The sequence below is a fragment of the Pleurodeles waltl genome, chromosome 9 (genome assembly GCF_031143425.1).
Source record: "Pleurodeles waltl isolate 20211129_DDA chromosome 9, aPleWal1.hap1.20221129, whole genome shotgun sequence".
In the NCBI taxonomy this organism is placed as follows: Eukaryota; Metazoa; Chordata; class Amphibia; order Caudata; family Salamandridae; genus Pleurodeles; species Pleurodeles waltl.
Window position 1 is genome coordinate 539,200,756 of NC_090448.1, and position 21,969 is coordinate 539,222,724.

A 21,969-nucleotide genomic window follows, 5' to 3' on the forward strand; every position below is an offset into this window, starting at 1 on the left:
TAGTAGGTGAGGGTAAGATATATGGGTGAAAAGACACATGAAGTTGAAACCAGAAAGATGACAAGAGATTTCTCTCCCTTTTCAGTCTCTCTCATTTGTTCCCTGATATAAAAGATGCTGAAGTATTGACCCCGAAAGAACCACTGTAGTTTGTTCTGTATCATTTACTCTCAGGATCCTACAGACATTGTAGTGCCGCTGTTTACCCTACAAGGAACATTACTGACGGGATTGTGAAGTAATGCAGAAGTGAAAGAGAGTAACTGCAAGAATGCCGACAACCTGCGAGTAGTTACAGCTTTCACATATTCATTCACTCAGCCACCTACACACTTATCTCAAGGGATATGCAGCTGCTCCACAAATGTGCCAGACCTGCATGTCACTAATCGCTTAAGTGCTTGCTGAATAATTAAGGTTTTCACTACTGTAGGGTAGATAAGCTTGCACAGCAGCTGTCTCCGTGACACAGAAACATTTTTGCTGCTACTGTGCCTCATATTTTACATGAGAAAGGAAGCTTGCACTGATGCTGCACAAGCTGTACCCATCCTGTGAGAAGGAAGCTTGCACTGATGCTGCACAAGCTGTACCTGTCCTGTGAGAAGGAAGCTCGCACTGATGCTGAACAAGCTGTACCGGTCCTGTGAGAAGGAAGCTCGCACTGATGCTGCACAAGCTGTACCTGACCTGTGGGAGGAAGCTCGCACTGATGCTGCACAAGCTGTACCGGTCCTGTGAGAAGGAAGCTTGCACTGATGCTGCACAAGCTGTACCCGTCCTATCAGAAGGAAGCTTGCACTCTTCTCCACAAGCTGTACCTGTCCTGTGAGAAGGAAGCTTGCACTTATGCTGCAGAACCTGTTCCTGTTCTGTGAGAGTGGGAAGCTTGCACTGTTGCATCTGTTTCTACTGCTGCTGCCCCATCTCTATCTTTCAGTGACAGAGAGAAACTCACATCGATTATGATTCTCCAGTAATCCTATCGTATGAAGAAGTGAAAATTGCACCATTACTATCTGTTTTGCACTTGTTTTGTGTGCATATGAGAAACTATTGCTCCGCTCCACCAGCTACTGCCACCTGTCCGTTACCTATGTTTTGTGTTAGGGAAGGCTGCACGTCTGTCACCCATGTTGTACCTGTGTTCTGTGGTGACAAAGCTTAGTATAAAATGTTACACAATAAAAAAAGAAATGATTGGCTTTGTCGATATTTGTTTCAACACATTATGTGAGTGAAAGAATGAGCCCCCACAAAATACGTTAGCAGAGCTTACTTACTGAATGAGGTTGTTATACATGCAGGATGAACTGGTATTTGTCAATGCAACTTTTATGGCACAAATGTTGCTATTTAACATATTATGTTATAAATAGAGGCAGGTGAGACCTTAAAAGCTCGAGCCAGGCTTGAGCCTGATGCCTGGCTCTGGTTCTGGCTTGGCTTGGGGTTTTCATAGACCCCGAGCACGGCCCCCCTCTTGAGTCAAGAAACACAAACAGTGACTCATTGTTTATTGACGTCCTTTACCAAAAGACAATGCACCCATGTTGGTGTATTTTTAAAGCTGTAACAGTGTTTTGTTTTTCACAAGCAGTGAAAAGAAGCATTGTCTAACAATTCTAAAAACCCCAACATGAATGCACTGCCTTTAAGTTTAAGCACATTTGTCTAAAAAGCAGTCCTCCCAGAGTGGTGGCTTTTAAAGTTGTAACAGAATGTTGGTTTTCACAATTAGGGAAAAGTTGGATTGGGCTACAACTGTAAAAACAGCCCCCACAAGAAGAAAGGAACTGCCTTTGAGCACATCATCACAGACCCCCAACTCAGGGGAAGTGCTGTGTTCCTCACATTGCAATCAGCCTGCCACTCATTGACCCACCAGCCCAATGCCCCAAAGGGAATGGCTGTGTTAATCACATTACAATCAGCCTGCCACCCATGGACCTCCCCCCTCCACCGAGCCCAGTGCCCAGGGAGGGCTGTTATAATAACTTTATAATCAGCCTGCCCAGCTCAGTGTTCAGTATTTGAGGGGCTGGAAGCTGTGAGTTACATTTTCATGGTTCCCTTGCAGTTTGTTTTCTGGACTCAGCTTGTACTTGGGCTCTAGTTTGGCTCGTCCCATGAATTCTTGGGCTCATCCACCTCTAGTTATAAGTACGAAGTAATATCAGATGCAGTTTAAACTGCTTCTTGGTGGGGTTTCAAATATATTAACAGCTGGGTGGAGAAGTTTACACTGCGCATGTGAGACTGGCAAATCAAAATGCGCAGTGTGAACTAGTGGAGTGATTACCACTCCCCTGCTGTCAGTCAAGAGCAATGCCCCACCCCAAACACTGCTCAGGTAGGGAGCAGTGAAAAATAAAATGGTAATTAATTTTATTGCCATTTTATTTGTCACATTCACTGCACTGGCAGCAGGGGGGGCGACGCTCCTCTGCCCTAATGTGGGGCTGCCTCTGCTGGTTTAGCTAACATTATGCATTTAAGTAACCAAGGGCCAGCTGTATGAAAGCATTTAGCATTTTTTAACTGACCAAATCACAGTTTCAGTCCATTAAGAAATGCTAAATGACCTTTCCCTTTGTTCAAAGGCATTTAGGGAATCACAAAATGTGATTTATTCCCAGTAGAAATCATATTTTGTGATCCACAAAGAGGAGATCGCAAATGGGATTTCCTATTGTGATTTCCTAGGCACATATACAAAGCACTTCCTAAATGTGACTTTAGGAAATGCAATTACCATCAACTCTAAGTTGATGGTAACCATGAGCAAATTTAAGAAGTGCACCGAAAATGCATTTTTTTACAGTTACATGTAGAGTGCACATGCTCGTAGGGCATTTGTGCAGGTTACAGGTGCAGCACCTGTTTTGGGGGTACATCAAGGGGGGCCTTAGGGCCATAGTCAACGTTTGTATTGCATTTCCTAATTTGTGATATCCTAGTAGTATATCGCAAATTAGGAAATGCAAAACCCTTCGTACCTATGGGTCATTAGGCCCATTGGAAGGAATGGTTTAGAATTGTTTAAATAGCGATTTCCCAATAGCAATTCATATGAATCGCTATTAGGAAAATCTATGTTTGTGCATTCCATTTTGCATTTCCCAAAGAGCGATTTCTAAGAAGTCGCCATTTAGGAAACGCAAAATGAGAATTTCGGACATCTGGACCTAATATCGCCGTATTTATTACCAAAACTCTTCAAACCCCAAATCCATCAGCTCTGAAAGAGGCTAGGTTCAATAGCTATGCTAAACCACTCGTTTTGCCAGATTGATTGGCCGATTCCTACTACGATCCGTGGCAACCAAAGGCCCTCCGAAACTGCGACCAGACACAATCTCATTGGCCTCACGCTGAAAGGACACACCGGGAAAACGCGTAGTGTTTTCCTTGGCTCAACCACTAGGTGGCAGCAGAGGACACAGCATGTTCGTCTTGAATTTGTTGGCGCTGCAAAATCCAGAGGATGCGAAGTAATGATGATTTTTATGGAGTTCCCAGGTTTCTATGGAGTATCCAGGATTAATGAAACGGGCAGCATTAGCAAAGAATGATTGTACATTTTATTCTGGAATACGGTGGGTTTGCTTAGCAAAATGGAAGATGAGGACTGACTAAAGTTTATCGAACAACACTCCATATGATGTTTCCAGGAAACTTGGGCTAGAGGTTAATTTTTTTTTGTATATAGGCATATAAGCATACTGGCCAAACAGCCCGGAAAAGGGGCACCCACGGGGAGGTGGGTTTGCGGTATGGGTGTCATGCACATTGAAATGCAAGACAGAGCAATTAGAGGCAGCTCATTTATTTGCTCCCATTATACTACGTGTCTGGCTTACCGGCCCTGGAGGTGGTGTCATTGATGTCCTGAACGTTTATATTCCACTTGGTTGGTCCTCCGAGGTTCAGTCGATTCGGGGGAATTTTGTTTCCTTCACCGGCTGCATCAGGAGGACAATGCTGACCGCAAGTTGTTGAGGAGGATATAATGGGGAAGCATCTGTTATTGGTTTGTGGTGATTTTAATACACAACCATCCAACGCCATTGTCAATAGTGCGGTAGATCATCGCCGAGGCAACACTGAGACAGCTATGAGTTGTTTTAAATTTCCCAACAAGGGTGATGCATTCTCTGAATTTGTGATAGATCACCAGCTGCTTTCATTAATTGTCGTACTGCCTCAGATAGTATTGCCAAAGTGACGTACGATAACAAGAGAAGATCATCACTCAACAACCACATCATAGTTAGCTCGGAGGGTTGGGAATGTGTGCACGATTTGACTGTCACCGAGCGGCCACAATCCTATGAGGTTGAGCCTGATGTGGTGCGCTAGCACCAACAATGCGAGCAAGGTGAATTATGGCCACAAGGTTGTTCCAACTAACATTAGGAGGAGAATAAGATGTAATGGTGAGAAATAGCATCGTTAACTCCCAAAGCTTGAATGTATAGGGGCAAAGTATGGAGCTATAATCATATATACCCCGGCCAATGACTTTGGGCGAATCTTAGCGGCCTATGAGGACATAGTAGAAGAGTTGAAGTTTTTGTGGTCCAAGCCAATTGGGGCCAAAATTGCCAAGTCCTAATGGCGGGCGGCTGAATAGGCGTAGCTATTATGATGATGAATGATTTTGGATGGACATTTGTCTCACAAGCTTTGATACAGCGTCACTTTAACCCCCAGAGCCAAGTGTTATTTCAAAGACGCAGGCGAGAGTATAAACATCTCTTAAATGTCAAGAAATGTTGCTCCACAACTTGGTATAGGCGGAGCTGAGGGAGGCCCGTCCAGCCTCCCACAAGTGTGTGAGGATCTCTACGAGGGTCATTATGCAATTAACATCTTAGGTCCAGACGAGGAAAGAGCACTGAGTGCCATGAAGGAACAAGGCACTAGGCCTGACCTAATGCCTATTGACATTTATCAGTAGGAGACCCGTTTGTGGGCTAGTTGTCCTTACAAAAATATTCAACTCGGCTCTTGCTGGGAACATTGTTCTTTCTTCCTGGCATTCAGCCATTCTTTTACCTATATTCAAGAATGGAGATCACAGCAGTCCCTCTGACTATCACCCAATCTCCCCCGTGAACGGGGCAGGGAAAGTCTTTGGGAAAACTCTACTCAATCAGCTAAAGGGCTGGGTGGATAGCCACAATAATGTGACAGTCACAAGCTGGTTTCTGATCAAGGGTAGATACTATTGACCAAGCGGTTCAATAATATATAATTTCACATTTGTTTAAAGTCATAAGGAAATCTTCACTGTATTAAATATTTGTGGATCTGAAAGCAGCTTTTGACCTAGTAGACCGGGAGAAGTTGTGGAGATCATTGGTAGAACAAGGGGTGATATCTCCTTGCTACACTCTGACAATACCACTAGAGTTGGGTATGGGCCAGGAGACAAGTGCACTGAAACCTTTTCAGCAAAAAGAGTGTACAGCAAGGCTGTGTGCTGGCACCTCTACCTTTCAACCTGCTTTTTTTTTAAATGATGCAGTGGAATATTTAGAAGAAGAAGAACCCCTAGAACCCCTAGATGCCTCTATCATCTCTGTAAGAAGGGTTCCGTTATTATTATTTGCTGGTGATGCTGTACTGATGGTGTGAACAGCAAACATAATTCGCAAGTTATTAACGCATTTTGCAGACTACTTTTGAAAATCCCTGACCATCAATGGAAGTGAAGCAAACAGTATGGTACTGAGACTGTCCCCAGTTTTAAGCGGAAGCTTATGATAGATGGTGTGCCCATCGAGACTACTAAGTAGTACGACTATCTGGGGATCCGGCTCGCCAAGAAATTGTAATGGGAAGCCATATCCAGAAGGTACCCACAGTCTTGAGACACATGGCCGGGGCAGCCCTGACATTTGGACATGAGGCAGGTGCCAGAAGTGTGACTTTTTAAAAATCTTCAATTGAAGACATCTTTCGTGAAAAATGGATAGAAGTAAAGAGTGATTGCCTTTCTGACTGACTGCTACAGGATGCACTGTAACGTATTACTGATAAACCTTTATAAAGAAGAGTGTTGTGGCTTTCAATAGCATTAGAGATACCCTATATTATATGTTACTTTACATATTTATAAAAGCAGTAATTAATCCACAAAATGTATTCCTGACGTTACCTGCTAGCCTGGAATGTTGCCCACATCTTTCTTACTCTGTGGCTTACATATTATCAAAGGAAATACTGTAAACAGAGCTGTTTAATAAAGGACTGGTTTAAAGCCTTCATCAAGCGTTGCTCAACGAAACCACACCAGGTTAACAGCACCTGCAATTACTATTACCCTGATATTTCAGATGCGGGCACCCAAGTTTATCTACGAGGTGCCCCTCAGAAATGGGGAATTACTGTGGAAAGGAGAGTTAGTGTACCCAATGCCCTGGATAATCCTCAGTATTTTAGTCAAATTACACTCTGTAATTTCATCAGAATCTAATTGGTGTCACGTTGGGGGGGTGTCCCTGAGAATTGTGGGTATGCCGTAGTGCACCACTGGGCCATGCCCAGTGACATCACCCCAGCAGAACATGCATACGCATTCTGACTCCAGAGGTGAGGCCAGATACTAATTAATAAAAGGGGAGAGACCCCACTGCACACACATGCAGGCAGTTAGTGAGCCAAAACCTGTGTCCTGTGAGACTCATTGCTAGCGCTGCTACTGCGCGAGCACTGTGCCGCTACAGTGGCAGCAAGGATGGAGCTGGCCCCGCTGCACCCACTCCTAAACCTCTTCCTCACTGTGCATGAAGTGAACATGCCCCCTGCCATGCTGCACCAGCCTGGAAGACCACTCCGCAACCTCAGCAGGGAAGGGCTACGGCCCGCATCTCCCTTCATCCCACCATCAAAGGCATTCTGCACACCTGTTTCAGGCCTCAGCTTGCACTTCTCACTACTGGATATTCATCGCTAAATGCCTGAAACCCCCTTACAATTGTACTGGATGAAACTGATTTAAGTAATTGATGAATCAGAGGATAATCCCAGTCTTATTGATAGGTTGGACACTTTCACATCGTGATGCACCAAATTAATTTGTTTTTATTCCAAATCAGATTAAACCTCAAACTCAAAAAGAAACTCCCAATGAAAATCATCCAACATGTGTTTCGCCCCCTCATGAGGTGCAAGCCTGGTGCTTTTTCAAGGCTGGTAGTACAAAACGCATAGTGAAATATAATAAAAGAGTAGAAAATAATAAAAGAGGATAAGTAAGACCCAAGAATAAGAAGTATGATGTAATATTCAATTCAAAAACCAGTAATCAAGAAAAGCAAACAAACAATGGAAAAAAGAAGAAAAGAAGCCAACCCAAGGATAAATAATCAGAAGAGAGAAAACAAATAACAGAATAAAACAGAAGGATATTCAATCCAAGTTCAACACACATAAAAGTAGGATTATGGCAAAATATGCGAGTTCCAAACAGGTACAATGTAGTACAAATAGTAAAACACCCAGCAGCACTAGTGGTCCACCTTGGTTCAGAATATTTCAGACAGTAAAAGATAATCATCCGCATTAATCAAAAGTCAAATCAAACGCCATAATAATTATGAAAATAGAAAAGCACACAGTGTCAAATTTACCAATCGTAGTTGGTAGGGTCACATAAAGTTAGTTAAAGTTAGTATCCCACAGTTTAAGATATGTCAGTATAGATATTATAAATACTATCCAATTACATATTATTGATATTTAGTTAAGTACAAACAGTCAGGAGTTTTGTGGAAAGCAAATGGTAAGTCATATGTCAAACAGCAATTTGGATGAACAAGAGGGCACACAGTTTCAAAATAATCAATCTTCATTAGTAACATCCCACGTAGGTGGTATCCCTCAGTTAGACATAAAATCAGAAGAGATGTTGTAGATTTATGATCATGTGTAACAATGACGATCAACATGCATACGGTTTCATACGTAGCCAAATCCCATACAGGTGATAGCTCACGGTATCCAAATGCAAGTCGGTATGAGAACATCAACAACCGACGATAAGAAGGATAAATATAAAGAAATGTGCATTGTAAATATTAATAAGCCACAAAGCATCTCAGGGTTAAAAGGAAAATTGAGTGGGAGGAAGAGGGAGAAAAAGAGGAAACGCAAAGGTTTGTCAAGCTAGAAGTGCTAGCCCCGAGTCACCACAGTAGAGAGAGATCAGTATAGGTACTGAATCTTTGATCTTGATAGAAAGAAGACAGTAGAAGCAATCCTAGGTCTACATGTATGCCCACATGTCCATGACCTGCCACGTGCTGTGTGACAACTTTCACACTTCTGAATTGCATCATGAGTGCCGCACAACAGGACTTCACGAAAGTGGCACGACAACAACAGGCAGCTTCACCCCAGCTTCAAACTGATGTTTTTCCTACACATCGCCTCATGCATGGCAGACCCACTGCATCCATTTAACACCCGCCAACAGCAGCACTGCAATGGCGCATGCGGGTTGTGCTAACTATTTAAAGCCACCAAGGAGACTGGCAGAGAAACAAAACAACCCCTTCTCCTTCTCTGCACAGGCGAGGAAATCTTCAAACTGTTTTGCAACCTACCCAGCACTAGAGGAGAAGCTGAATATGATGGTGCCATCAGCGCCCTGAATGCTTATTTCGATCGAGAAATGAACTCGGACTTTGAAAGATTCAAGCTTCAAAAGGCTCGCTAACGCAAGGGTGAGTCCATTGAGCTGTTCTATGCCTGTCTGAGGAAAGCTGCCAGTACTTGCACTGAGGAAGATCCCTAGAAAGAGGTAGGTGTACAAATTATTCAAGGCCACCGGTCAGTCACTGTGTGGCATCATATCCAACTCCGCCCTTGCAAGCTGCTGGATGAAATCCTCAAACTTGCCTGCTCCCATGAATTTTGCAACAATCAGGCTGACCAGATTGAAATGGCTTTCCAGAAACTCACCTTACCATAAGGACCCAGGTCAATCAAAGTGGAGACCATGGCTGCTACCGCTAGAGGCCCCCTAAGGCGAGTGAAACCCAAACCTGCTCTTCCCAGTGACCGCAACAAAGACTCTGTGGATACTGCAGATTATCACCTCACTCTCTCAAGGACTGTCCTGCCAGTGGTAAAATGTGCTCAATGTGCCCTCAACTCAATCACTTTGTCAAATTCTTCCACGATGGGCGCAGAACACCGCACACCAGGGATGAGGCACACCACAGCACCAAGGGAGACGCCTCGTGGGGCCCATCTCTCTAACAGATCTTTGTCACCTCCCTTATCAACTCTGGCGCATCTGTCAACGTCACCAGCCTAGTGCAATTTCAAACACTAGAACCGCACCCTGACCTACAGCCTACCACTGCCAGGATCTTTACCTATGGTAACTCATTGCCTCTCCTGCTAGTGGGCAGGTTCATCTATTCTGTCACCCATGGCGCCGGTCCTTGAGGGCGGAGGTGCAACGCCCCCCCACCTTTTGCCCCTCATGAAGAGTGTCTGTCAGGCTGAACAAAGGTCAGCATGATGGACATTCTTCATGTTCAGGTCAGGCAGCCAGGAGCAGACATGCACAATTTGCACAGACTCCTGGCTGTCTGAGCTGAACTTTGCTGGGCTGAGGAGGTCACAGCTCCTACGGGCATGACCTCCTCGGCTCATCAAAGATGCCTCTAGGCCCTCCTCTGGGTGACGAGGAAAGCTTCACCCATAAACTTCGGCTTGTGCACTTCAGGAAGAAGCCCTGAAGCGCCCAGGGTGAGTGTCAATCAGTGACACTTCGTCACAGAGTGGGGTGGGGTCAGCAGTCTCACTGACCCCATCCCACTCTGTGACGAGGCTGGGACTGCTACCTTCCCTCATTGGCTGACCTATGGTCAGCCAATGAGGGAAGGTAGCAGTCCCAACCCTCCTGGTACCTCCGATGCTGAAGGTAAGTGTGTGTGTGTGTGATCTTTTAAAATGAATGTTTGGTGCGTGCATGCATATTTGAATGTTATGAGTGTTGTTAATGGATGTGCGTGCGTGCGTGTGTGCGTGTGAAAGAATGAGTGTGTGATCTTTTAAAATGAATGTTTGGTGTGTGCATGTTTGAATGTTATGAATGTTGTTAATGGATGTGTGAGCATGTGTGTAAGAGTGAGTGTGTGTGTGCTTCCCGCCACACCCCTCCCTCCTAAAGCTGCTGGCCCCCGCTGCATGGCGCAAAGACCTGCACAACAAAATTCTTCATCGCATCAGCTGGCTCCGAAAAGCTCCTCAGCTGAAACACTATGGAGCTTCTTGAGCTCTTCTATTTTGCCATTGAATCATTGTGAAAGTGCCTGGGCCCTCCCTGTGTGTGTGGCTTATGGTGGTCGCTAACAAGCAATCTGGATGCCTCCATATTTGCATTGACATGCACCTACCCAACAAGGCCATTAAAATAAAAGGCCATATATGTCCCATAATTGATCACCTCATTGCTTATATGAATGGTTCCAGGTGGTTTTCAAAACTGGACTTGAACTCCAGATATCACCACCTCAAGCTACATGAAAACTATTACTATATCATTACATTTTTCATATGCCAGCCTCCATCATTACCGAAGGCTGAACTTCGGAATTTCCTCAGCGGCAGAGGTTTTCCAAAATGTGATATGAGAGGACCTCATTGGCCTCGACGGTATGATAAATGTCAGTGATAATACCCTCATCTATGCTCCCACCATCAAGAGCCACTGCAGCCGCCCCCAGGCTGCCCTTGAGAGAACTGGGGCAGCAGGACTGACCCTCAATCGAAACAAATGTCAATTTTTCAGCCAATAAATGGAATTCTTCATCTACATCTTTTCGAGCACCGGCATTAAAGTGTGCCAGTGAAGTACACTGATATCAAGGATGAAAACATAGCAACATACTTTGCTTAAGTCTGGGGCTTCCTTGATCTCGCAACCTATTGTGGGATGTTCATTCCCAATCTAGCGATGCTGGCTGGTCCCCTCAGGCACCTCACAAAAGCCTCAACTCCCTGGGCATGGTGAAAGACTGGAAACAAAGCATTTCAAGCCATCAAGTGACCCCGCCAATGAGTCCGAGCTAGTAGTAAACACCAGTCCCATAGGCCTCACAGTCATTCTGATGCATTGCACACATAGTGATTGACATTCAGTTTGGGAGGACCGTGAGGGGGTAACAGTCGTCATGTTGAATTGTGGACTCTTGAACCTATAGATAGGGCAGCCACCCAACTCAGGCTCACCCAGATCAATCTAAATGCTAGCGTAACCCATAGAGCCCAAGACTCTGACATCCATATAGGAGATTGAGTTCTGGTACGCAACTGACAGCTGGGATTAAAGTTTTGGATCCTCTTGAAGACAGGTCTTCAACAAATAGTCGACAAGAACGACACAATGGTGACCGCAAATAATAATTATGCCTGTACCATGGGAAATGTTCCAGCATTCACTAAGTGGCGCTCGCAGTCACCTGGTGAGTCAGAAGGACATCCCCAGAATCCATCTGCAATGTGGTGGGAGGATGAGAATGATCTTGACCAGTGGTACCACACTGACGCACCTCAAGCTCCTCATCTGAATGCGCTTCAACCCAGTCAAGAAGAGACCACATCTCGAGGAACACCAGGACCAAATTATACGCCTCCAGTAAACCGAGGGCATCCCTACGTTAGGAACCCGAAGAGGCTTGAGGAGTATGTCTGTGAGTGGCCTCTAACGACCAAGAAACTGCCATGACAGAGACTCACTATATGTTGTTATAGTTCAAAGTTTAATTGATGCTGTTGAAAGTTTCGAACAAACGTGGTACTCCAGTAGACCAAGCTTAATGATGTCCCCCTTTCAAAACACGCACTCTGACCCTGGATGCGAGGTCAGATGCTAATCAACAAAAGGCGAGACACCCTGGCAGCACGCACATACGGGCAGTTAGTGAGCTGATACCCCCATGTCCCGTGCGCCTCATAGCTAGCACTTATACCGCACGAGCGCTGCACCATTACACTTGCATTTCTTTGTAAGTCGTGATATAGGCATAAACAACATCTCCTGGCAAATTGGAGATTGCACAAGACAATTGTTAGAGGCTTGAGGCACCTGATTCCCTGCCCGAGGAAGAGTACATAGCCAAACTCACTGGCAGCCCTCGCAGGCCAGCACCTGCAGCACCTGTTCAAAGCAGGGTGCCTCACCTAAATCACAGCAACCTCTGGGCCGAATATGGGCTCGGGAAAGTTTTTCCTTTCTCAGTGCCTCTTCAGACAATTAAGCTGCTGCTGTGTGCATTGTTCTGGTAAACAGAGTATTTTTAGCACGCCAGTTTGTTAATCCAAGCATTGTTAATGTTGGACAATTAGCAGTGAGATGCTTACAACTACATTTGAAAGGCTATCTCTGCCGTCTCACACAATGGGCTATTTAAACATTTATTAGCTTCAAACAAATGAGCAGAAAGTCAAAAGCTAAATTTTATTTTGCGTTTCGCAAGTCTGCCAATTTACACTATGACATAAATTACCACCTGCACTCCTAGCTTTTTGGCCAACAGAATGTTCCATCATTCGCTTTTTTCATTTTCGTAGTTTTGCTTTTATTGTTGCCATAATGAGCTAAAAAAATCCCATCATGTAACATGCTGCTACAATGCCTAAGATAACATACATAACATGAAGCCTCTTTTCAGTTATATCTAAAATGTTTACAAGTCCACTTAGTCCATTTCAAATCCTGCCTTTTTCACATGTAAAACCAAAAGTGATCTTTGCTCACTTATTTTGGGAAGTTTTACTCTTTTGTTCTCTTCACGCATTAAAACAAGCATTGGCAATACAAATTGTATTATCTGTTGTTTAGTTGAATTTTTATTGGTAAGCTCCACCTCACAGCAAAAGTACAACATAGGCAGCAGCAGCACAACCTTCCCTAACACACAGAACAGATAAAATACAGGTCGCAGAACCAGAAGGAACATCACATGATTTTCCCACACATACAAAACATGTACAATACAGGTAGCTAACACGCTAATTAGGGACTGTCAAGCATTAAAAGACTATGGTACACGCTATCCTTAAACAGACATAAATTTAGATACAAGAAGCAACAACACTTTTGGAAGGAACACCCAACCTCTAAGGATGATGAGCATTCAACTATCTAGAGTGCTACAAATAACGGGTTATACAGTCTCTTAGTTATGGATTCCTTAAATTGGTTGAATTTATGTCCCTCATGCCGACATTTATGTTCTCCTTTTCTTAAATTGTCAGACCTTATAAAAAGTTAGGTTGTTAGTTCACTGGGGTGTGAGCCCTCGTCAAGCATCAACCACAATCCTTGTCAGGATAAGACACAAGCAAACACCAAATTAACCTGTGCTCAACTCTCAGGTAGCTTGTCAGGCAGTCAGGCTTAACTTAGGGGCAATGTGGAAAGTATGTGTCAACACTTCCCATAGTACACAGTGAAAACAAACCACAACAGAATTAGAAATATAGAGTAGATTTCAATAAATAAAACAAGACCAAAACAACAAAAACCCATTTAGGACAACAGGAGATAGTTTTAAGTACAAATACCACCTAAAAGCACAAAGTGCTATTGAGGATATCTAGACAAGGCTGCGGTCTGAGGTCCTGTTGCATCAACATCAAGGATCCTGTTGACTGGACTTGTGATGCAAAGGCCAGTGAAGGTCTGTGATGTACAGGGGAGGTGATGCATTGATTCCAAAGAGCGGTGAAGCTGCTATGGGGAGGTTCAGCGTCGTTGATGAGGTTGCCATCAACAAGAGATGCAATGATCTGCTCTGGGAAAGTGTGGTGCAGCGGCAGTTCTGAAGGTGATGTGTCGATCCAAGATGCAGGGTGCGGCAGCAATGCAAGTCTTTTGCATCGGGTCCAATCCACGCAGCAGCAGCAATACGTTGCTTCTGCTTGGGGATGCATCGCTCAGCAGAGAGAGTGCGTCGGTTCTGCTGGAAAGCACCTTAGGCTCACTTCCAAGGGTCTAGGACTGGGGTGGCACTACTTGGCAGGACAGACACACAGATGGGAGAGTTCAGGTGCAGAAGCATGGTGATTTGAAGTCTGTTATGTCCCTGAGACTTCAGAGCAGAAGTCCAGTCAATTGTACCTGGACTCACTCTGGGTTCTGGGTTCATGAGATGCAGGTCCAGTCCTTCTCACCTAGGCAGCCGCATGCAGGTCAGCACAGCACAGCAGGAGTCCAGAAAAATGGCAGTCATTCAGCAGCACAGCAGTCCTTCTTACTGGCAGGGTATCCACAGGTCCAGAAGTGTACTGAAGCAGCGGTGTCTGAGGTCCAGTATTTATACCCAGTGGTGCCTTTGGAGTGGGAGAGATCTCTAAAGACATGCCTCTCAAGTGCATAGATGTCCTGCCCTCCCTGCCTTGGCTCCAGACTAACTACATGGATATGCAGCCCTTTGTGTGGGAACAGAATACAGCCTATTCAAGTGTAGTGAGGCTGTATCCAGCTCCTCCCTCCCATCCTGTCCTAGATGGCCCATATGTCTTGCCTATCAAGATGATTTGCAGGATTTTATGAAATGTCCCTCCCTTCAACAATTCTTATACAAAGCTTTCCATCCCGGGCACTCTTTGCAGTTTGCCATGTGACCCATATTGTCACATCAAAAGCACATGCCAGAAAACGTCTTAGCAGCTTTACTGTGTATACCCTCTTTATCTTCTGTTTACTCTACCTTTCTTGTACAAGCTTAATGGTTATCCCATCCCCTTTGACCGCACAAGTCAAATCATTGCGAATAGTCTCAAAACATGCTTTGCTTTGCTACAGTCAATATTTCTTGCAGAGTGGAACTGTCTTTCTGCCACATGATTTCTCTGGCCTCTTCCAACGTGCAACCTAACTTAAATTGGTCCCTCAGACTTTTCCTCACTGGAACCACCAAAGCCACATGTGCAAGCTAGCTCATGTAACTCTGTTATGTGTTGCCCAAAAGTATCCCCTTGATGATGCATCCTCTTCCCAAAGTGATAGAGCTCAAGAACTCTGCTCAGTTTGGAAAGATAATGCAAGTCTAGCTTCTTGAGACACATTTTGTATTTATTCAGATATGCCACATCTCTGTCCGACAAATCAGGAAGATGCTCACATATGCCTTGCCCTTCAGGATCAAGACAGTGTAATAATAATGCAATTTTTCTTTCTACAGTAAGTGACGTGCCACATACCTTTGCATAATGAGTGAATACTTTCTTCCACTTAGTCCACAGTATAGGTGGATCACCAGGTGATATGAGAGGAAATGGTGGGGCAGTGATGTTATGCATGACTCAGATACACTCAGCCTGCATAAAATGTATGAGGTACGGGGACCAAACCACTAACCCACAACAAAATTAAGAAAGTTTTGCAAGTAATAACCCCAACAAAGGTTATTATCTTTTATCTCCTTCTTTAAACACAGGTTAGTCCAGAAACAGTTACTTTATGATAACAGTACTTGCATGAAGGTTGGCCAAGCAGATGTTAACTTTGCCACTCCTACAGGCTGTGCGCTGAAAGTATCCAAAGAACCAGTACCTAGTATATGAATTGTGTGCATATCACAGTGAGAAGACGCGACCACATAGATGCTCACGTCAATAAATGGAGATTCCACAACGTAGAGGGTTGCGACCTAATGTGTGCATATCACAGTGTGAAAATGTGTTTACATAGATACATATTTCGATAGATGTAAGCTTCCAACATAGAGGGTCACGACCTCACGCTGTACGCCTCACTGTCTCCAATATGTGTGCACCGTATGTGTGGGTATCACAGAAACACAGGGCATTTCCATTGATGTGCACATCATTACATTTAAAGTCACAGTGAAATACACCATCTAAATTGAAGCCGACGCAACACTCATAGAAAGCAGCCAGGTCAAAAATGGCTTATTTCCGTCATGTGTGATGCATCAGAACATGTCTGACGTGCTGCGTTCATACGCTTCCACAGCAGGTTCCAGTGGAAGGGTGTGTTCTTGACCGGGATGAAGAGCACTCAAGGCAGCGAGAGAGCCACGGTCGAGCGAGAGCACATGCACTAAACAGTCACAGCATTTGTTTTTTAAAAGGAAACAAGACTTTACTTTGTGGACAGTTTCTTCGTGTGTACTGTAACCACCCAGGAAACATTTCTCCTTCTCACATGCAATAATTTCTCAGTTGTACAGTACCTCCAGCAAGTTCTCCTTATAATGAATGGTAGTGCTGGGGTCTCTCGTTGTTAGTGGTTCACTCTTCTCGCTATGGGTAGTGATGTAGTCGCTCTTCGCCAATGTTAAGATCCAAATATTAGTCACGGTCAGCGCTAAATAGAAGGAGTAGTATTTCCTTTTACCACATTTAGGTAATACAGAGACCCCATCCACAGCAGCACCCCAAGGAAAAGTGCTCTTCCCAACTGACTTTCGTACAATTCCATACCCAACATTACAGATAACCACCCATCACATGGCTACAGAACATTTGGAGAACACTTGGTTCCAGTCTCCACATTCTAATGATGATATGTTGGTTACAGATAAACACATCATCACATGGTTACAGAACACTTGGAGAACACTTGGTTACAGTGACCTAAGATACAGAATACCACATCTTATCTTTTGCAAACGTTGCCCTTGCTCTAATGTGTTTCACACTGCACTCTTTTTCTCACATCTCACAACTACTCTTTTGACTCTTTTTATCATTCATCCTCCTTCCTCTTTTTAAAAGGATGAGCCACACTCTTTTCCTTCTCATCCATTCATCTAACCTTCTCTGTCTCACATAATGTCCTCTGTCACACTTTTCAAATTTTTCATTCACCCATCCACTGCCGTTCATCCTCTGATACCTACTATCTTTATTCTTCTCACTTCCCTCAAGCTCACCACATACACTACTCTTCCCTACAGTCACCCAGTATTGTATTTCATACACGCTGTCTTGTATTTCCCTTTCACATATCAGTGAACCTCACCTTCTTCTCACACCCTTCTATCAAAGACCTTCTTTTCTGTCCAACTCACTCATCTTTCCTTCCATTTTAACTCCCATGCATGATCACACCCTTACCTCAATAAAATGCTCCTCACAAACACATGCACACATTACATTCCCTCTTTCAAATACCGTTTTCCCTCGCAGATTCCAGTTAGTTTCCCTCTCACACACTCATCCCCCCTTACAATGTGCCCTCTTTTGTTCATATCTCTCCTTTTCTAAGCTCCTTGTTCTCACAAGCACTTTCACTTTTTTGTTGTCTTCCTTACTGAAACACACACAGAAGGGTTGATGTATTTTGTTGTTCCCTGCCTCCAATTTGAATGTTGATTGATTATTGTTTTAAATTACGCTGCTGAAAGCAAAGCTGTGTTCCACAATTTGGCAATTTCAACTTCGAGGTCCTGCTGAAGAGGTCATAAGAGAACATCCTATACAGGACCGTAAATTTAAATTGATGCAGTCAATATTTCTGGGGGCTGTTTCTCCATTAGGGCTCAGGGGCTGTGCCCCCATGAAATTACTACATTTTACAATAAAAAAATTAAATAGTTTGATTTGTTTAGAGATACGATCGTATCTTTAAACAAATCATTGTATTTAAGTCTAGGCTATCTGTCCCAGGCTGCCTGCCCCACTTCGTTCTGAATCAGGAGAGAGAAGACAGGCAGTAAATCAACTGTATGAACTGTGACGCACGACGCAGGGCTGACTGTTCTAAAGCCCTTGGTTTCTATTGCGGTCTATGGCAGTATCCACTGTGGGCCAGTGACGCTTTTAGCATCATGGTTTGGGGCGTTGGAGTCTTCATCACTGTTTGAGGGCAGCCATCTGCCATTCAGAGACATAGATCCGACCCTTTCCCATTTATCGCATGAAGGAGTGGATGCATGCATGTGCTACCTGGTGCCTTGTCCTCAGTAATGGTAAATGTTTTAATGATAATTTGGTGTTGTTTACATTGTGGTGAGACACCTAGTAACGCTAACCTCCCCCACAGTGACACCCCAGGCCCTGGCTGCAGATTGCTGTGCCTTTCAGAAGTGGATTTGCTGTATTTGTTCTCCACAAAATTGTTCCATAAGTTGAGCAGGGTTTTGTTCCCTTGTGAAGTTGATCCAAATATCTGAGTCACAAGCCCAAAGCATGAAATAAGTGCTTACAGTAAAGGAAGTTATCCACTGTATGCTTTAAAACTAGCCCTGTCTTCATGCCCTTAACATTAATGCCAAAACATTGATTGATTCACGAACAATGAATGTTAAAAACGTTATGGTAATGTGTGTTAGCGATTTAGTTCCTCTCTTATTTCACATATTTTACTTAATCTTCCATTCCCCAAGAGAGGTATCTTGCTGTGTTTCTGTATTTTTTCATGCATCTTATTACCCTCCATACGTTGACTCATGCCAGGTGTTTATGAGGAGCTTTGATTGAGAGTGCTGGTGCTGAGGCTGAAGGCAAAGTTCAGTGGGTGGGCGTCTCTGCAGAGCACACAGAACAATGATGATGTATTCCAGTTCAATTGAAATTCAGTGTAAATGTCTGTGAGGTGGGTGCACAGATGTCAAAATATTTAGAAGGCAAAAGTAAAAGGAAATAATGTGCTTAAATGTGAATGAGTGCAGTGTATCTTTGGGGTGGTAAAATGAGGGAGATGCTTGTGAAAAGATGGCGGTGAAGAGGAAAAAGAGGAGGTTGAAAATGTGCAGATGGATGAGATGTGCAGAGAAAAAAGGCATACATATCTAACATAAAGCACACATATCTGAAGGCTGTACTCCTTCCACATGCCTCAATAATATTTGATTCACAGTCTCACAATTTCAGAATTGAAACACTTCCATTAAATATTAATAACAAACCATTGTTGTTACTCATTTAGCTTAAACAGCTAACAACCATTGACAAAGCCAATAGTACGGACAGGTTTTGGGTGTACGCCAGTTGTGTTATATTTCTGGATGCAATAACATCTCAGAGAGAAATGAAAATACAGGTCGGGGGGGTCACACTATGGGAATCACATAGTCCCTTTTAGAGAGCCCTCACTTTTTCCATCCCACTTAAGGACCTGTCTGCAACATATTTCTGTATGACTGATTGCAGCCAGGAGCTATGGATGTTTCCAGATGCCTGGATAGAGCATTTTTTTTCCAAAGTCTATGCCGCAAGCAGTGCAAGACACTGGGCAAGCAGTGCACGACACTGGGCAAGCATATACTTTAATGGGCCTGAAGTTCGCATGCTGTCCTATTAGCACATTAAAGTAACCGTTTAACATATTAATGCAGTCAGATGTGGGGCCATTTATAATGTGTTCAATATATCAAGTCTATACATTCCCACTGCTTTATAAACCTTACTTTCTCACTACATTCATTTGCTGTCAGATGCACCATTTGTCAATCTTTTTTAAACACAAATTCTTGGTGTAGGAACCCACCCTGAAACCTACATTTGTGCATTAAGCTTGTTCGCTTCACTCGCTACACAAAAGTCATACCCACCGTTTTAACCCCACCACTTTCAAGTGTCACCAGCCACCACTGATTATTTCAAGAGAAGAGGAAACATGGATATTTAGTTAGAAAAACGGAGCCAAGTGAAAGTCTGTGGCTATTTACAACTTGCTGGCATTTGAGTTGATTCTTCAGTTTACCACATATTGAGAAGTAGGTCATTGTTCTTTGGAGCAGCCCAGCCATAGTCCCTACTCAGCACAACTATGCTCTAGGCAGGCATGCAGGTGCCAACCTCTTTGAAAGGCTTTTAAATGAGCATGCACCAGGCTCTGTGCTGTCCCAGGATTGGTGCTAGAGATGTTCAAAATGTTGAATTCTGCCAATGTCCAAACTTGTGCATGAGCAAGCGAAACCGAACTATGCTTATAGAGGCTTCATTCCTCCTCGTAATGCTCACAAACCCAATGTCAAAACATAGAGACTAAATGGACTGTATACTAACCATATATTTGTGCATGATGTACTAATCTGTAAATAATAACCTTATGTATTCCCATAACCCATGTGCATGGTCCTATGAAGTGGCCAAAATTTGGCATGTCGTTGAAAGAAAGAAAGAAAGAAAGAAAGAGAGAGAGAGAGAGAGAGAAAGAAAGTAACTACCTGATTTCATCCATAAATGCCCACAAAATGTCACAGACATAAAAAGGGACAATGCCTTTTGTCATAAATTACTGAGAAATCGGAGGTTATTGTGTACCCTATTAGATCAAATCAAGTGCAACTTTACAATGTAGAGCCTAGCATATACACTTTAGAAGGGAACATTATATTTAACTCTACTGATTATGTAATTTGGCAAAACAATGCAATTCTATAAAAAAAAAATGCAGACCTTCTGATTCTAATTTTTTCAGTCCATACACTCTCAGGCGTTTGGTCGATGATACCAATGGCGTTCTCTCTGAGGAGGTGGGAGAAGAAGTTACTGTGGTGATGCTCGCCGTTTCCTCAGTCTGTTTTATTGTTCCATCGAAGAGGTTTACTGACTCTGAAACAACTGAGGGTACATCGACTGAATCTGTCATGAAGCCTGTTGTAACCACAAACAAAAGAAAGAGACAGATAATGCACATCATTATTATAGTGTGTATGCAATGATCCTGACCAATCCATCTGAGACAGAATTTGTAACTACAAATCAAAATTGCATACTCTATCCCACATTAACTACCACAGACCAGTACAATTGCATTGTCAAAAAGACAACATCTGTAGGACAAAACACGCGAGGAACAATCATTAAAGATTTTAGGGTTTAGTTCTACTTACTAATAGTCAACAAATGGACTCATTTGTAAAAATAATTGTAGGGTTGTTTCATCCTCTTCCCAAAGTGAAAGGGCTCAATAACTCTGCTCAATTTGGGGGAATGTGTGAGAGTCTATTACAGACAATTTGCAGAGAAATACTATTTATGTTACATGCAACATCCATAAAAAAGTTTCTTTTAGATCAAAACAGGGTCTCACTTATGAGAAATGGGAGGGTGTCAAAGAATATTTTCAGTAATATTAGTGAGCAGCTGCTGTGTTACAATATTGAAAACACACGTCATTATCCCTGAGTATTAGATGTAAACTCATTTTGGATGAGTGTGCCTGTTTACAGTCAGTGACCTGGCCAAAGAGGGCAAGAATGAGCTGACATTGGATCATAAAATCAAAACTGTTCGGAACAGTGGCCTCCAAAATATGATTGGCACAGGGCCCCCAAAATCCTTTAGATGTCTTCAAGCTGCATAAAGCATGTTCAGCTATGAGTACCAAGGCTATACGTACATTGAGTTAACTGGTTTGTGGTTGGGGGATTAAAAGACATACAGTGACAATATGAGCCTACTAAATGTACAGCTGTGTCCAGAAAAAATAAATGTAAACTTGCACACTCTCAATGCAGACCCAAAGCTCACATGACACACAAAGTACTATATTGTCTAGACCCAGAATTAGGTGTGAAGTGCTGTAGGTGTGGGAACGATTTGAAGTTCATTTGACTTATATGGTGGGTCTGCAAGTTTGTGTCCTTGTGTCAGCATTCTGGAAGGAGCTGAAGTGTTCTCGCACAGCAGAACGTTAGGCACTCTTCCCATCTCCCAGGTTGTATTTGTTGGAGATGGTACCAGTCAGAAACAAATGCAGAAAGAGCACTCATTTTGTAAAATGAAGTCTGCTACTAGGGGATAGAAAGCGTTGCTAAGACCTGAAAGTAATATGCTGGCCCACTCAAATACCAAATGGTCACAAGAAAATGGGTGATGGTGATGGATGCCTTAAAAACAAGGTGGCAGGGACAGGAAGACAGAATGTAGTCTGCATAAAAAGTGATCGAAAGCATCGAGATGCATTCCATTGGTGTACTCAAGAAGAGGTAGGGTGACTTACACTTGTACAAACAAACC

The 21,969-nt window shown here is 43.4% G+C and overlaps 1 protein-coding gene across 5 annotated transcripts in view; it reads right to left on the reverse strand.

The window, feature by feature from the left end:
- ARMH4 (armadillo like helical domain containing 4) overlaps positions 1-21,969 on the reverse strand; it is a 645,165-nt gene that overhangs the window by 411,395 nt on the left and 211,801 nt on the right. For all 5 annotated transcript variants that reach the window (XM_069207449.1, XM_069207448.1, XM_069207447.1 and 2 more), the window contains one exon: positions 20,404-20,601. In XM_069207449.1, the coding sequence (XP_069063550.1) occupies positions 20,404-20,601 (198 nt within the window). The remainder of the gene's footprint in view (positions 1-20,403; positions 20,602-21,969) is intronic.